Source organism: Cebidichthys violaceus, unplaced genomic scaffold (genome assembly GCF_023349555.1).
Source record: "Cebidichthys violaceus isolate CVI_PGR_0920_01 unplaced genomic scaffold, fCebVio1.0.p SCAF_3, whole genome shotgun sequence".
Classification (NCBI taxonomy): Eukaryota; Metazoa; Chordata; class Actinopteri; order Perciformes; family Stichaeidae; genus Cebidichthys; species Cebidichthys violaceus.
This window is the reverse complement of record NW_027176483.1, coordinates 12,840,893-12,858,976: the sequence shown is the minus strand read 5'-3', so window position 1 is coordinate 12,858,976 and position 18,084 is coordinate 12,840,893. Positions and strand designations below refer to the sequence as shown.

Here is an 18,084-nt window from a genome sequence, read left to right as displayed (position 1 = left end):
GCCGATAAACTAGATCAGTGGTTCCAGCTTAAGATATAACCCAATTACTACTACGAACATCTAGTTTACATCTCCATAAAAGCTACAGTAATGCATGTCACATGCGTGTTGATCTTTCTAAAAACACAAGCTTTGTGGTAGTCAACCTAGCCTGAGGGAACCACTGTGCTGGCTTACAATAAACACATAGACATGGATGCATCAATAAAAGTTATGAGGCAGAGTGCTTTGAAAGGATTATTTCCAGGGGGCACTTTCATTCCTTCTCATAGGTCTCAGGTGACTGACAGCAAATGGAGCCTAATGGATGCACGCACTGAAATGAATACATTCAGTTCAGGCACAATTAAATAACAACAGAACATAAATTAAGTCAGATTTCATGTTTAACTGTTGATAAAAGTGTTTATAATAGCCTGTTATAGTGTTTTGAACACTATATCATATAAATATGTATGTTAAATAAAATATGTCATGGGTGGCATTTGTGTAACTAATGAAGTGGACTGTGATTCCTTTTTTAAAATGTATATTGTTTGAGAGCCCCTATGTCATTTTCACTGACATTGATTTAGTGTATGTAAACACTAAATCAATGTCATTTGTGTCCATCACATAGATGCAAGACTACACAATTCCTGGATGTGGTTCCCAGAGTTGGCAAATGAGAGGGGGAAATAAAAGACCTGACATGTGAATATTTACTATATTATTACTACTATTATTTAATTTGAATCTAAAGATATCAAGGTTCGGGTCACTATTGAGGTTTCACATTTACCTCATCCTCTCTCTCTCTCTCTCTCTCTCTCTCTCTCTCTCTCTCTCTCTCTCACACACAGGCTGGTTGATATACATGAGGTCTCCCACTAGACTGCTGATGAGCACGTCTGCTACCTTGACCACTACACAAGCACACACCCAACTGCTGAGATATAAATAAACAGTCATCATGTGAGACAGTGTGACCATATGGTAGGCTCAACTCCTACATTTCAGGGTCACATAGCAGTGCTTTCTGATAGCTCATCAGCGCCCTATACATAGCAGCTAGACAGATGTGAGAACAGCAGGTCTGACAGCTGGAAGGTAAAGATTGTATTCGGTATAAATGTTATTTGTTAACCATCAAAATGTGCACAACATCTAAAACCATGTGATCAAATAACAGGAAACCCTGTCAGTGTCCTATCATAATGCATAAATCTGTGAGCCTCGGGTTACCACTATAAGAGCAGTACAAAACAACAACACAGCATACAAGGCTGGCTTATGAATAAGCAATAGCATGATAGATGCCAGTGTTGAGTGGCAGATTCACAGACAGTGTCCTTACACATGAAGTTGATACGCTTGGTAACAGAGGGGGAAACTAACCTGCAGAAAAAGTGCTGCTGAAAGCCAGTACAAATCCACCGGCCCAGCTGACAACACTGAGAGTTAACAGTCGAGCTCCTAATTGATGTCGCAACACCCTCCTAAAAATAAAACAAGAGTTGGCTGACATGCGTCCAGAACGTATTATAGATTAAATGTGTGGCACCAGTGGCAGCACCCTCTATCCTGTCAGGGACACTGGCATGACCTGAGCTTTCATTCTTTCTGTGAAACCAGAGAATATGAGGCGGACAACTCTGGCTCACTTCCACACATGATGTTAAACCATAAGGGACTGTCACATAACGAAACTAAACAAGGAGGATACGCAAAAACATGCATGTACTACATTTTATCGCGGAACACGCACGCACGCGCGCGCGCGCACACACACACACACACACACACACACACACACACACACACACACACACACACACACACACACACACACACACACACACACCTCCGCAGAAGCCCACTAGGACTTTTAGTATATTAAACCAATGAACAATGTGGTGAATGGAAAGAGACCTCACGTAACTGTGGCTAGCAGATAGTACTAACCCAATGCTCGCCATCAGACGAGACCATTAGTTAATGACACATCGTATCATATCGATAGGATCTCACGTATCACTGGTATATTTAGACGAGCAGCCTAACGTATCATGGTCCTCCACGCATGTGACACCGACAGCTAGCCAACCAGGTACACGCCAATGCTCAGCCCAAATGCAGCTAACTAAGTGCTAGCTTGGTCGGCTAACAGCAAAAAAAGAAGCTAACTACTGCTAGCTAGCAGCTTAACGGGAGGGATCAAGACATTCGTAATACTTCGAGTTAAACTAGGACAACCGGGTCGGTGTCCTCGTGATAATGTTTATTTAAGTAAAATCTTACCTTTTGAGTATAGAGATTTGGGGGAATTGAGGTCGAGATCCGAGCTAAGGAGGGATATAAAATCAGAGGGCATCGCAGCGCTTCATCGAGGGGAGGGGAAGCGGACACTCTTTGGTAGAAACGAAGTCGGCAGCTCTTAATAAATATTGCGTTTTACAAGCGGAATGTTTTAATATACAGAGTATAACATTGACACAGTGTCAAGGCGACAAAAAAACTAAACTTTCAATATAAAGAAAAACCGTTGATCAGCACGTCTCCCGTTACTCTGTCTTTGCTGAGAGGAGACACATTTCGTGCTACGTTGAGACGAACACACACACACACACACTTGCCTACAGTTGGTCGGCCCACCTCCTAGCCCCTCCCCTTTCTACTGCCAGGGGCATGCGCTGTGGCTGAGGATACAGTGAACCATCACAGAGTGTAATGTAATTACGTTGGATGGCTTATTCCACTCGTTGTAGTCCATTTCAATCACATTAACGTCACGCAAATCTCGAGTTGATGAAACCATTGTGCCAAGTTGAATCAGTTCTAAATGATGACATCACACCACCAGGTTCCCTAAATGATAAATGCTTAGATAAGTGCAGTTGTTTCTAGGCTTTCTGTCAGATCCTTTATATCTTAACATAGAAAGTTTAAGGTCTTTATGAAAAGTGAAACGTACATTTCTTGAATTTTACCAAAATTAAGTTTTATCATTGAGGGTTTAATGAAGTACTTCTGTCTGAAGTCAAATACTGTAGGGATTTATAGCATATTGGCCAGTGATGAAAAAAGTAAAAGCAGCAATTACACAGTTTAGGATTAGAAAATGATGCATTCAATATTTTACTGAGGTATAAATACAGCAAAACTATAAGTATAGGAAAGTAAAAGTACTGATTATGCAACAGAATGGCCTCTGTCAATTTGACTTTGTATAATATTTGATTCCTATTACTGATTTTAATGTTATAGCCTCTGGAGGTGGAGCTAATTTGAATTATGTCAAGACTGTTGGGTAGTTTGATCTATAATCGATCTATAATATGTTATAAGCTTTTTTTTAAAATGTAAAATCTTAATGTAATAACTAGTAATTGTAGCTGTCAGATACATGTATTGGTGTAAAAAGTATAACATTACCTATTGAAAGCAATTGGGATGGAGTAGAAGTATTATAAAATTCATACTGAGTAAGTACAATACTTAGTACTTTGAACACATTGAACACCTGGTTGCTTTGAGAAATATGCATCTTTGGTGTTACATAACACCTCTCATTGAGCGTGAGAGTTCATTCGTGACCTTGGAAATAGTATTTTGACAGGAAAACTGAACAAACTATCAGTCGATGAAGACTGTATGATGCAGTTGAAAGCTGCAGGAAAAAGCTAGAAAGTGGACCATGAGTCAAGATTATGTCATCAAACAACATTTTCTATCTGTCTTAGACCCTGCAGAGTCATGGGAGGAAGATCCCTGACAAACACACCTTGAGAGCATAACACGACAGGACCCTGAGTGGCAGGAATCTGTTGGGCAGCACTGTTCTGAAGGCATGGCTCGTCAGTCCCTCAACTTATAATTTCTATGGTGAATGGTAATTGGGTTATGGTGAACAGTAATTTGGGGTGTAGTACTGTTTTGCCAGGTCAAGGAGTGTTTTTCCAGCCAGTATAATTGTCTTAAGCTCTGCATCATTTGCACAATCTGAAATATCATACATTTTTGTGACTGTGCCATCATGATGAAGTCATCTAGATAACAGCAAGATCCTCATGCTTTAGTTAATCAGCAACTTGACCTCTGCTCCACATTTTTGGGGAGTTAGGTAGTAGCCAAGGGAAGCTCATTGGTCATTCTCTGAGAAGGAAAACTAGAACTGGAGGAACTGTCAGACTCTGCTTGCAATATGGAAGAAGAAAGTAAGCATCTTTGCAGGCAATTATACCAAACCAGGTGCCTGGTTGACCATGTGTCAGCAGATTCTTCAAAGTCAGTCAATAAAGCATGCAAGTGTCACATATTTCAAGTTTCTCTGGAAGTCATTATCCAGCCAGAATATAGACCACTCTACCTGTCCTCCGCAGCAATAACAGAAACTGCTTACTTGAAGCAGTATAGTTTAATCACTACTCTAACAAACAGGAGTTGCACAAGGGGAAGGGAAGAAAGTAGCCAAGTGTGCAGAGCAGCTTCACTCTGGATACGGAACAATGCTGCCACTCTTTATAATTTGTTAGGGGGAAAGTGGCAAGTTACAAAGCAGAGGCTGGATAAAGCTTCTTTGTATATGCTTAGGTGGCCCTCACTGCTACAACGTTTTGCCTTACAGACTAAACTCCAAAAAGGCATCAGATTTTAATGTATGTTGTCATGACCAGGGAATGAATTAGCACCTGCACCTGCCAAATGGTAAATTTTGGCTGTGGCAAGTACAAATTCCTGGTTACCTGCCACCATGGCAGGCAGTTTCCCCCTAATTTCAAAACTATTATTTTTTAAAGACCAATTCATAAATTAGATTCGTCAAAGATTAGGGTTATATCAAATGTTCCGTATTTCTACAATCTGCAGTGTTTATTTCTAAAGTATTCTACATAGATTTAAGAAGTGGCAGACAAAAAAATTGAATGACCAGTAGAATTGTTCAGTGAAGAAGAAACTTATTTCAGACCCTGGTTATGGCTATCAATATCTTTGGTTATGTCTTAGAACAGCGGGTGCAATATCAGTCAGTGGTTTATCAGGCTGAATAATACTAATGATAATACTAATGAAATTAATTCAGTTCAAATCAATGCAAATCTTTACTCTTCCCTCAAGGAGTAATTTAAGGAAAGCTGATTTTTAAAGACATAAAGAGACAAACACCTTTCTCACAAACATAAAATCGAAAAATCTAAAATACAAATGTTTATACAAAATGTTTATATAAAATGGGGAGGCTATTAATCTCCTCCTTTTTTCTACTCTGATTACTTTTTGTATGTGTGCCATTTGGAGGCAATAAAGGCCTGCTCAGTGGCTTGTATTTGGTCATTATTTGTGCTAGAGTTTGTGCTAACTTTTTTCCCCCCTCTCTGGTTGAAACTAATACGGTTATATCTTTAAAATTGCAAAGGAAATTTAAACGCTCAAAGGCCGCATAACGCACGTTTCTTCAGCCTCAATTTCCCAGAAGGCCATTCGGCCAGCGTCACCGCGTGTTGTTGCGGAAGTATCGGTGAAGTGCTGTGTTGGTAATTCACTGCTCTGACACAGTTGCATTCATTTATTTTTTCAGAGCAGATATTCCTCACAGGTTTCGCGTTCGTAACTCTGTCGTTTACGAGATAAAAGTGTGAGTTATGGCAGCTCTAAAATTCGCAGGCATGGACGATACAGATAGTGAAGATGAGTTACCTCCCGGATGGGAAGAGAGGTCTACGAAAGATGGCTGGGTCTACTATGCCAAGTGAGTGGAATCCTTCATCTTATATGTCACCACCAAACCAATATGTTCAGCTTTAGGTTTGTTCACGACCAAAGGCACGTGTAGGTGCTATCAGCCTGCAGCCAACACAGCTTGCTAGCTGACCGTACACCAGTTTAGATAAACTCTGATGTCTGAAATGAAAGCATGGAGTCCATGCAGGCGCACGTTTTGGAAGATTTTGTGCCAATTTGTGCTGGCAAGATGTTTATTATGAAGACTGTGCAGTAGTATGTAGTACTGTAGCTCAGAGGTTGAGAAGTGAGGCATAACTTCGTGATAGAGTTGCTCTTTGAATATACAATCCTGAAACCCTCATCAGTGGTGGGACAGAGCTCTAGGCTGCTCGTGGTGACAGGAAGAAGACAGAGAATGGTTCTTTACCTAGAAAATGTAATAAAATGGTTATTTGAGAATTTCAGTGCCAACATGGTATTTGCATGTTTATCTTTCTCTTTACACCAATGTCTATCATTGACATATTAGACATATCCAAGGTTGGTTTGCATTACCTAGTTTGGGATGTTTAATAATGTTTTTTTGTCCAGCTGCTCTGTTTGTTTTGTTATATGAACGTGTTGTGTCCATGGTGTTTTATTGAATTGCACACTTCTGTAGTCATTTGTAATAGTTTGTCTTATCTGCTGTTATGATTGTGTGTGCCTTTTCTATAACAGTTGTATTTGGTTGTGTTTCATTCACGCTGTGTACTACATGTAATTGAATGTGTCTTTTTTTTCTTGTAATGTACAACATCAACCAACCAAAAGGCTGCCGATGAAAATTAACCCTTTTGGTGAAATTTGGCACATTAATCTCACATTACATCACGATAATGTGTGTCCTCAGTATATAGATAAATAAATGACATGCAGTGAAGAAGAAGGTTGTTGGGTAATTTCTTTTCCAAAATTCTTTTGTCTTTGTGTAACAGCCATGATGAGATGAAGACACAGTGGGAACACCCGAAGACGGGAAAGAAAAAACGTTGTGCTGGAGGTTTGTTGTTTTCACTTGTTTTTTAGGGTCTTACATGTATTTATATCTGCTTCGGACATGTATACGCAAAGCATATGGGAACATATTCAAATTGGTGTTGTATTTAATGGTGTTCTAACCATACTTTACAAACATTGGATTTGGCGGATTTGTGTCTTTTTTTTCACTAACTTTGTTGTTGTTGTTATGTAACTGTCACCAGCGGCAAAGATATTCATTTTAATATTAATTCTGGCTGTTAAATACAAATTATGTCTGTCTTTTCCCACAGATTTACCATATGGTTGGGAGCAAGAAACTGATGAAAAAGGACAGATGATTTATGTTGAGTAAGTAGTTTGATGATTGAACCTCTGTTTGCTTAATAGAGGAAACAAAGAGCTTTTCTTGGCCTCACAGGATATGCTAAACTGTACACATCTTTGATGAACTGTCTATTATCCTAACATCCTATTTCCTCTGTCATTTTCAGTCACATTAACAAGCGGACCACCTACTTTGACCCGCGGCAGGCCTTTACAGTGGAGGATGTGGTGGTGAAGCCAAAGCGGTATGATGGGAACACTGCTGCTCTGGAGATCCTGCAGGGTCGGGATTTCTCAGACAAGGTTGTCCTCATTACTGGAGGCAACTCTGGCATCGGTGAGCATCATAAAACCTTAATATGTGTACCAATTCAATAACGTTTTGTTCTAGCTATACTAAAAACCATCAGTGTGTCTGTAGTAAAGTGTGCTTCCACGATGATACCACTAGGTGGTGGTGGTATTACACTGTAGTAGAAGCGGGCTTGACAAGAGCCTCTCTGCTCCCTACAAGTTGCCATCTCTCCACAACCAGACATTCATCAACATTAGCCTCCAAAATGATACACTTAGACTCAACAAATCACTCGTTAATACTGAACATGATTGTATTGAAGTTCATTAGCTGGGCTGAATTGGATGTCATTGTTAACTGTAATGAATGGTGTCCATTTGTACCCGGCAAATGCATTGCTCACTATATAATGGTCTGGAAACAAATGTATTTCCCCTTTCCTTTAGTTTAAATTAGCACAAGTAGTGGCCATTTATTCAGACTTGCTGCTTTGTTCGGGATAGATAATGACAGCATGAGGGAAATCAAATAAACATAAAATTGTTAATTGTCTTTATATTCAAATTCTTTGTCCCAAGGACAGTCACAGCAGTGTAATTGCTGTGTGTGTATGAAGAGGTGCAGCACTGTAGTATAGATTTACAGCAACCGGGGGATCCACACTGAACTTAAATGCCTTCCTGACCTTGGTGTTCCTCCGTCTATTTATCTATGTATCTATTTATCTATGTGCACGTTCAACTAGTCATAGAGAAATAATACATATCGGAATGCTATTGTCCTCGAGAAATTCTTGAATTCTTGCTGTATGATTTTAAATTGCTGCACTATAAACAGTTTAATATTATTATAATCAGCATGCAGTATACAAACGCAAATATACAGTATGTTCCTTATAATTAAGATATGTCATGATTTTATTCTTTACAGCACACTAGACACAATCTAAATTAATTTCGTCTTCGATCCGCAAGCTGCAGGTTTCTGATTGTCTTCTCAACTGAACTGAACTCAGACTCTTTTTTTAGGCTGCAGTGTAGTAAACGGTTCAGTAAGTCTCGATCATGGAACGTTCATATAGACAAACATTTAGTTATTGTTTGTACCCGGCATACATATAATGAAAAAAAACAAATGCCAACGTATAAAACGGAGAGTAACAAGCAGGGTTACTAATAACCAGCACAAAAGTGTAGCGTTGGCAAAGTACAAAAATATAATTATCAAGGATGAAAGTGAGATGAATCAAACTTGAATGTTGTGGTTGCACATGGAGAGCTTGTGGAGAGGCTGCATGAAAGTTTAAACATTTAAACAGGAAATAATTCAGTTGTGTTGATGTTTCACCTTCTTAGGTATTGACTTGCACACAAATAACTACAGCAATTCCTTCTGATGTGATGTTGTGGAAAAGAAAATTTATATTTTTTTCAGTAGAATAATACCACCCCTCCCTCCAACCACAAGAAATCATCAAATGTAAAGGGTACCTGTTTGAATTTTGAATAAATAAGATAATGCTAATTTAAATGGCTTTTTTGCCAGTCACTGCGACTCCATCATTATCTTAGCGAACGTGTGAGAAGGGAAAAGGTAAAGGCACACTGTCAATGTAACAAGACACAATATTTGCTCAACTATTGTGACTTCTGAAATTAAACAAAATGATTAGGCCTTTCCATTAAAGGGGAATGCATGTAGGGAGAAATTAGAAAATGTCACGTAATTTTCACCACAAGAGGGCACAGGAGGTCCATGATGTTGGTGCTGTCGGGGTATTAAAACGTTATCGTATTAAGTGCTTCACATGCGCCGGTTTCTGCCTTTAGTTTAAAAACTATATAATGAAAAAGATAATCCACATTTAAGATTTGTTGAGATGTATTTAGTTTATGAAAATGTGTTCATCTGAAAAAAGCAGCTTTTCTCAAAAGAAAGCATCAAATAGCTACAACGCACAGACATTTTTATAGTGTGTGAATGCTTAATAAACCCATATTAACATAACCTTTGTTTTACTCTACCACATATTAAATATGCAGCCCCCATAATTAACAGCATTCTAATAGTAATTGCTACTACTCGTGTGCTCCTTTGACATTCCACTAGTGAAATGTGGTTATGCCAATTGGTTGGACCCACTTAGCATTTTAATGGCATCAATAGTGTTTTAATCCGAGTGTCAAGGCTATTTCCATTTTCTTCAGTGCTTATTTCCCCCACAGGAAATGTGACATTTTTATTACTAATGGTGGGATATTATTTAATTAGCAAATTTACATTTCAGCTCTTTGATTTAGTTCTTAATGCACGTGAACATGAACTGCACGTATATGAGTTTATTTATGCATGAAATGCCATAGTGTCTGGTTTTGTGACCAGCTTTGAGGCTCCTTGCAGTAGTGCTGGGAGGCGAGACAGTAATGCGGTTTGTCTTGCCGATGTGATCACTGCGCTCGGTTCACAACATTAGTCTTCCTCTCTCGGCTTTCTTTTGTAAATTAAAAACCAGTACCAACCTGAATGGTGTTTGTAATTGTGATAATGGAAATGAATGATCACAGTTTCTCCCCCCCCCCCCCATTTCTACCTCTCTCCCTCTCTCCCCCTTCTCTCTAAAGGTTTTCCTACTCTTATAGACCTGTGGTTGTACACCTGTACCTCTGCATTGATTCCTAAGCGGCTTTGACCCAGGCCTGAGCCTCCTATCCATCCCCATTACACACTCCTGCTCTGGCTCTAATTCCCCTCCTATCAACTACCTCTCAAGTTATTTACTGGGGTCCATGGAACAGTTGTCCTTAAAGGGCCATTGTCGGGATATCTCTGGCACCCACTGGGTTCAGAGACCAAATACTTTCTTTTTTATATATAGAATAAATGCACATTGTTTTGGGAACTTTAAATCTAAAATTGTTATTATGTATTTTCCCACACTTATCTTTAAGTCTGAAACCTGTGTTTAGAGTCTCCAAAAATGTATTTTCTTTCTGTTGAGGCATGACTATATTTGTATTGTGGTCTCCTTGCACATGAAGTCATCTTTGCCCTGGGACACCTCTTTTGGGACCTGTAACTACATATAGATGTGTCCCCCTACCTGGGGAGCAGCGACATTCTTGGGCTGTTACAGCAGCTGCCATGTTGTCAGCATAACATATGCTGAGTAGCGGTCAGAAATAACATATTGACCCTCTGTCTCACTTAAATATAATATTCATGTTGACACAACTATTTTCCATTGTCTATTTCAATCGCAGTGCAGTCTATCTGATGTATGACCGAAAAACTATGTTTAGGGGCAATTTCACTTTTAATAATAACATTTTTTTTCGATTTCTAGAGCTCCTCACAACTTATATTATTCTACATTGTTTATTATTATTTTTATGCCGACATGTTTAGAATTTTTCCTGAACTTCTTCTGCCCTTTTATACAGTGGCTTGTTGTGGAGCAATACCTTGCAGTTGCAAAGCTCTACTCAATCTAAATGCATGCACTAGATCCCGCATGGTATTGCTGTTTAGGGTCAGGGTCAGTGCTGGAATAAGAAGCAGAAAAGACTCAGACAGGGAATATTAAGGATTTGGAAAGGAGCATTTCATAATGTTTCAGTAACTCATGCATCGTCTCCGCAGTGTTTTAGGACTTTGAATGTTATTCTTATTCATGAGAGACGAACATTGTCCCATGTTTGTGTTGATCCCAGTGTTGTGTTGGGAGGATTAAGTGTCAGGCCGGTGCTCTCCTCTCTCTGGATGGAGAGATCTCTAAGCATATTCAGTGAGTCGCAGAGCCGGGGGAGCCTCTGTGTGCAGATTAAACCCATAGCCTAGCTTTGTGGCTGATCATTAGATTGAGGCAGATTTGTTAAGCATAACTGCCATTAAATTGGCTGCAAAGCTCTGGTATTTACTGCGCTGCTGTTTATGAATAAGGACCCCCTTAAAGACCCGCGCGGCGATGCGTTAAACCCGAGCCTCGGTAAGGAGGGAAATGCATTATTCATAGTGGGAGGAATTAGATGGATAAAAAGATGTTCCTGGTGAGGGTGGCATGCGGCGCCTGTGTCTCTGAGCGTCTCCGAGTGGCTGCGTGTGGTTGAGACGACATCCAGAGTGCCTCTGTGTTTATATCCAGCAGTCTGATAGTATTTTGTGTGTGTGTGTCCGCTGGGGTAGCGGCCGACCCGTGTCCTGCTCTGTCTCCTCTGTGTCAGCTTGTGAACTGAGGAAATGAGGAAATCCAAGGAGAGTTTTATATGTATTTTTTCTTCTCTACGGGCCTTTCATGTCCTCTCTGATGAATGTGTTTATTGGCTACGTAATGAGAACCAGTTATGGTTGGTTAGTCAAATTATTTAACTTTATTAACCTTGGATGGAATTTGCTATGCAGACCCAAACTGGTGTAACATGCAAAGAGTATTATGCTGGAGGCCAGAAGGGTTCAATAATGATTACAGCTCTAATATAATAGAAGTGAAGTGGTTAGGGAGAGAGGATGGAATACATATATGTGCTTAAAGGCTGTAGGTAAAATAAAACGAAAGGGTACTGGGTTATTGTGTGTAGTCAAGTAGTTTATAGACCTATCGAGTTTACAGTCTGCGGATGATGAGGGGATGAAAGTTACATGATGGGTGGGGGGTGTTTGATGACAGTGATGAAAATACCCCCAATGCTCAGGAGTTATGTGCATGAGCAGGTCTCTGGGGTCTGTGTTTATCCTCGTGCATGTGTGTGACTTGATGTGTGTTTATCAAGTGCACTGGCCACAGTGTGAGGTCCTCAGGTAAGGCTGGCCGCAGGAGGAGCAGGGGCGACTTGGGCGACATGAGGCCATGATGAGAGATTGTGTAGGGAGTTGGAGGTTGACACAGAGGGTCAGAGAGAGAGAGAGGGGGGGGGGGGGGGGTACTAGATAGGGCTGCATGGATGGTGTGACAGCAGTGGGGGGGTAGGAAGGAGGCAGAAGGGGACAGGGGGGGGTAATAGAACCACTCCAGTGCTCTCGCCTGGAACAGCTCAACCTTGGGCTGTAATTACTAACAATACATCCCACTTTTGGGGTGACATCTCCCTCCTCTTGGACTAATGGTGGGGAATTAGAGGGGATCTTAAAAGTCAGAAAGAGTTGGGGGGGGGGGGGTTGTGTGGTTCCTCACTTCTTGGGACAAGAAATACACAGCAGCAGCAAGACAGTCAGAGTTGGCCTGTTTCTAACTGTGTTCACTCATTCACTCCTTTCTACAAAAAAGTCTCTAAATATGTTACTATATATTGAGCTGTAAGTCGATATTTTGAACACTTACGAATCATATCTTTCCATCATCACATAACTGTAATATTTGCATCTATAAAATGTGGAATTGTTCACTGAAAGTAGCGATAATACAAAGAAAGAAAGAAGAAGCCTTATTTTGTTAAATAGATGCACAGATACAGGAACTCAGTGGCATGAATAACACAAAAAGTCGTAAATATCAGTATCATATACTTAATATGTATCAATAGTGTAAGCAGCATCCCATTATTGCTTTTTATTTACAATTTCATGGTATATGACATATTTATCACATCGCTCCTTGCTTTCTGTCTATTTCTAGAGATACATCAGCATTGACCTCTTGATGAATACTGTACATGCTATGTTACGCTACTTTTACGTTTAAGGGGGCACTATTGCCGCATTTCACACTCTGAACTATGACACTCAAATAAGATCGCTGACAGTAAATAAAGTGCACTAAATAGTAAATAGGGTGGGATTTTGGACACAGCCATAGAGTTAGGAGGGGATAATATATGATCTTGGGGTAGAATTTAGGAAGTGACAGTGCAGTGGTGCTTTTGGACAAGATGGAGGGGGGCTGCAGCTTCCACGTGATCCACATCCGCCTCAATAAACGTACAAATTTATAAACAACACACTAACCAATGAATTGGGATGCATAAATCAGGTTGACTGCACCAAATTAAACTAGTCAGAGACACACGGACATAAACTGTGTAATTAGTCACATATTTCTCATATTATTCATTGCTTCAGAAATATAACACACAACATATTTTGATGTTGTGTGTTACAGTTAAAAAGGCCATATAATTCATTTGGGTGGGGTGATATGTAGTCTGTTCATGATCGGTGTTGCTCTTGTGTGTGTTTTTTTTTTTCTCATCACAAATTGAGCTCTGTCAAATGGGGATTGTGGGAACCATGTCTGTTTACCCACAGGTCTTGTAATGATCTGAATTGACTTCTGTTTGCCCAATTGTACTATGGAGCTTATTTTAGTTAAATGCCTCTTTGGATGCAGAGAGAGAGAGAGAGAGAGAGAGAGAGAGAGAGAGAGAGAGAGAGAGAGAGAGAGAGAGAGAGAGCGCTGCTCCGTTTGCCAAATAAACACGTTTACTGACGAGGCTGGTAATGATCTCATTACATTGAGCCAATACACCTGTGTACGAGGGGGATCCGGAGAGGGGCGGCGGGGCAGGGAGGACAAACAAAGCGTGAAATCACTAAATCACACTCATTATTGGGGGATATCAGTAGGGCCAGGATCCTAATGTACCATGAAGAGCATTCACTGCTTAATGGACATTTTACACAATTTTTTTATGCCTTTTATACATTACACTAAAACACATTTTCAACAATAGCTGAGCCACTTACTGTATTTTTTTGTAACGTTGTGAGTCTTCAGATTGAACAAGCAGACAAGCAAAGGATCTGCTTTAACCAGGCTGAATTGTGTAACTTCATTTCCAAGATTTAAAAAAAAAAAGAAAAAAAGAAAGAAGTTCTCACCCAGTTAAAGGCTCTCTTCTTAGCCTTCTCTTTTTACCAAGTCGTTGTCTGATTAGACAAAGGAACCTGAAAGATCATTACAGCACAGCGTTACAGTCGGGCCTCCTGTGTGTTATAAAACAGCTTATGGCGTCTGTCGATCCACCAGAGCAAGAGAAACCCCCATCTGACCTCTTGTCATGTTCCACCATCGGCGTACAACGCTGGAACAGACTCTCTCTGTTGTACACCTGACCAGGAACTCATTTCAGTGCAGCCCTCTCTGCCGGCAACACGGGTGAGAGGGCGTGGAGTCTCTGTTACAGCAACGCCACTCTCGTTATTTCACAATTAATGTCAAGCCCTTGTTATTTGTCATTGGAAATACATGGCTTCGGTGCTGCTGCTGTTGTTGCTGCCATATTCTAATTTGTTCTCTATTATGGAAAACACTGGCGTCGATTAATTTCACTTTCATGGTTTGTACACACAACAAGTGAGTGTGAGGTGTTGTTGTTTACCAGCAGCCAGTACTCTTGTCCAATTTATAAAGGCTTAAAAAAAATTAAGCTTTTAAATGATGGCATGTTTGTAATTCTTTTTTTCCCCTCATCTGCTGCTTATGGATTGTTTCTGTTACATACATTGTAAATATGCTGTAATCTTAATTGAAAAAAAGCATCCTTAGCTTTTCAGAATTCACTACTATTATTTTTCATCATAGCGTTTAGATTAAATTACAGTGAACATTTTGTATGACATTGAGAAGATTTTGTGAAATTCCTCTTCTATAGACGGCTGCTCCAACAGCAAATTCAAAGCGCACATTTACTCTGTGAGTCACACCGCTCCCTTTTCTTTTCTGTCATGTTGTTTTTATTTTCATTTCCATTTCCTGTGAGTGAAATGATCTCCGCTCACAGCCACAGTCCCCTCCATTACACCTAATAAGGTGTCATATAATTTAATTCCATGCTTCACTTGTCAGAGAGGGCTTCCAATCCGACTCCAATTTTGAGTTTTAATAGATATTAGTCCTTAACACTCTCCTCCCAATTAGGCCTTCCAGTTTTGCTCCTAATGAAAATCAGATTAAGACATATAATCTAATTACAGTTCATATTAATCCACCCTCTGATACACTGCCTCTCAGACGCTCTTTGCTGCAACCAGTTATTGTGCCCGTCAGTTTGTCAGTGAGGACTCTCAATCTGTACGGCATTTGTGTGACTGTGGCTTGTATTTACTGTGGGAGGTGGGACTGAAAAATGTGAGGCCGCTTCGGTGCTGTTGAACTTTGAAGGATAGTAAATGTCACAGGAAATAAAAATGCGGTGAAGGGAAAAAAAGTTAATCTCATAAATTAATTCAACCTATGGGTGGAAATGACCCATTTAGACTTGTAATTTAGAAATGAACTTCTCTCTCTCTATCTTCAGTTTTTGTCAGTTTTATCGTGACTACATGATTTGGATGGAGCCATGAAGTCTTGGACTGATAAATTCTGTGTGCATCCGCGGACCTCGTTTCACGGGATAACGTCCTTATCGGAGGCACTTTGATGTGCTGAAATATCACACGAGGTTCACTTTGAATGTCATGTCCGTTCGATTGTTCATCTGACTCCCTCCATCACGAGCCATGTTTTCATAATTACTGTCATTGCCGTGTAACTCCCGACATTATTAACAACTGACCTCCCTTCCTCCAAACCGGCGTGAGCGGCGATACCTTCTTGAGAGCTGGCAGTCGGATCCAAAACTTTATCTAAGAAGAGAGGACGTCTTGAACCACAATAATTCAATCAGTTTCATCACTTCAGAGAGAAATGATTAACTCCCTCTACTAGACCACTGGGTTACTCAATGAAAGAAATTATATGGAAAATTGATAGGGATTTTAACTTGCACACCCACCACCATCACCACCCCCAACACCCCATTAGATTCAACCCCTGAGAATCAAAGTTATCTTCAGAAAAAAAACTAATCTTTGAAGCATTGCTCGCTTTCATTCTTCTGTTTTTTGTCTGTCTGTCTCGCTGATCATGTCTCAGGCTTTGAGACAGCCAGGTCTTTCGCTCTTCATGGCGCCCATGTGATCCTGGCGTGTCGAAACCTGTCCCGGGCCATCAAGGCAGTTAGCCTCATTCAGCAGGAGTGGGTGAGTGGAACCTTTAACAACCCCAATATTATGCTTGAAAGGCTTGAAAGTACAAGTCTTGTGATCTCAACCATTTACATGAAGAGACCAGCAATGAATTGATCACTAACAAGTGATGATTCTGCCGCTTCCTGAGCTCACTTTCTTTCTTTTGAGACCCTCGACTCAGCTTTTCCTAAACCAAATGAAGAATCTAAATATAGTGGGTGTTGTATGTTGCTTAGATAGCAAAGCTCTATATTTTTGGCTGTATAATGGAAAATACTCCTGACTTGCTTCAATGTGAACAGCGGATGCGTGGTACAATTTATGTTCCATTTATTCAGTGACATGAAATAAATGATCCAAATGTCTATTTGATCCCCATATTCAGGTCTCCCATGTTAAAGAGAAAGCCTTTATTAATTAAGAGAAAAAGTATTCATATCTAGGTTCTCACAAACTCCAGTGTGTCTAGAGAGAGAGAGAGAGAGAGAGAGAGAGAGAGAGAAAGAGAGAAAGAGAGAAAGTGAGAGAGGGCATCTGATAATTACCTGAGATTATTGCTCTAATATCGCTGCGCTTGTGACGCATCCCCCGATTTACGAGTGTGGGAAAATAAACAAGTGAAATGTGGGTGCTGGAGCAGAAAGAATAAGCCATTAGCACTGGGTTGATTACAGAGAGCAGGACTTGAAGAAGAAGAAGAAGGAGAGTGAGTGCTGTGTGCAGATATGGAGAGAGAGAGAGAGCGACAGAGAGACGGGCTGAGAGGGAGGGAAAGAGGGAGACGAACACTTTGAGCGAGAGTAGATCTGCAGTGTTTAAACTCACCCGAGTCTCTAATTGAAGTATGCCCCTGGGGCTGTTAGTGCTGCTCCACAGTGCGAAATCCAGTGTACAGATCTATTAATGTAACTGCTTTGTCTAAATGAGTGAGGAAAAGCTCCGATCCAAGCGCCAGATTTTGGAGTCAAATTGATTTTCAAGCTTCACACCTGCCACAGAATTACCCACGATGTTGTTAAATGTTTGTGAATTAACAAATGGAAGCGGCTCAGAGTTGCTTCAAAAGATAAAATGATGGGTGAAGTTCATCGTGTGAATAATAATCTTCCCTGTTTGCGTTACATCTGCTGATTGTCAGCAAATTAAAGGATTGAGTTAATACAGCTCTGTATAGTTCAAATAGAGCATGAGCAGTGAATTAGCATGCCCTACGCTCACTCCATATTTCCTTCTTAAGGAATCCCCCTGTTATAGGCTAATGAATAAAAGTCACAATATCAGAATAAATCTTTGCCGCAAATTCTTCCCTCTGGCGACATTATTAATAGATTCAGGAGAAGAATAGAGAGGAGGATTAATCTTTAAAATGATGGATGGACTCTGCTCGCCTTCCCATGCTCCTGCGTTAAGGTCATTTTGATAAGAAGGTATATTTTGGGGTCTTCTGTACAAAAGGTCATCATATCTACTTCCAGGTCTCTCTCAGAGTTCCGCTCTGGCTGCCAGGAGTGGAACTGCTGTCCCGATTGCACAGGACCTCTGACCTCGAGCTACCTGCTTACTATTACTCTGAACTCTCTCCTTCTCTTAACTCTCCGTCTGTGTGGGCAAGCGTTGCTGTTCGGAGGAGAAAGTGATGGCTCATCTGCAGCGCAGGGCGGTGCCGCTCAGCGTAGCGTCGTGTACTGACAGTGGGTATAATAGCGGGGTCACCGGTGGATAATGGGCAGGTCAGAACAACCACTGGCTGTTAGGAAGTGCAGGGTCAGAGGGCTTCTTCTTCCCAGCCAATCATACTG

At 40.5% G+C, this 18,084-nt stretch overlaps 2 protein-coding genes across 2 annotated transcripts in view; one reads left to right on the top strand and one right to left on the bottom strand.

Annotated features, from left to right (window-relative positions):
- nfat5a (nuclear factor of activated T cells 5a) overlaps positions 1-2,585 on the bottom strand; it is a 14,889-nt gene extending 12,304 nt beyond the window's left edge. Inside the window, exon 1 of the mRNA XM_068722359.1 lies at positions 2,281-2,585. Within this exon, the coding sequence (XP_068578460.1) occupies positions 2,281-2,353 (73 nt within the window). The 5' untranslated portion in view covers positions 2,354-2,585. The remainder of the gene's footprint in view (positions 1-2,280) is intronic.
- Positions 2,586-5,491: 2,906 nt separating this feature from the next.
- The window catches only part of wwox (WW domain containing oxidoreductase), a 125,925-nt gene continuing 113,332 nt past the window's right edge, over positions 5,492-18,084 (top strand). The window contains exons 1-5 of the mRNA XM_068722361.1: positions 5,492-5,728; positions 6,681-6,745; positions 7,017-7,074; positions 7,218-7,387; positions 16,191-16,297. Coding sequence (XP_068578462.1) covers positions 5,622-5,728; positions 6,681-6,745; positions 7,017-7,074; positions 7,218-7,387; positions 16,191-16,297 — 507 coding nt within the window. The 5' untranslated portion in view covers positions 5,492-5,621. The remainder of the gene's footprint in view (positions 5,729-6,680; positions 6,746-7,016; positions 7,075-7,217; positions 7,388-16,190; positions 16,298-18,084) is intronic.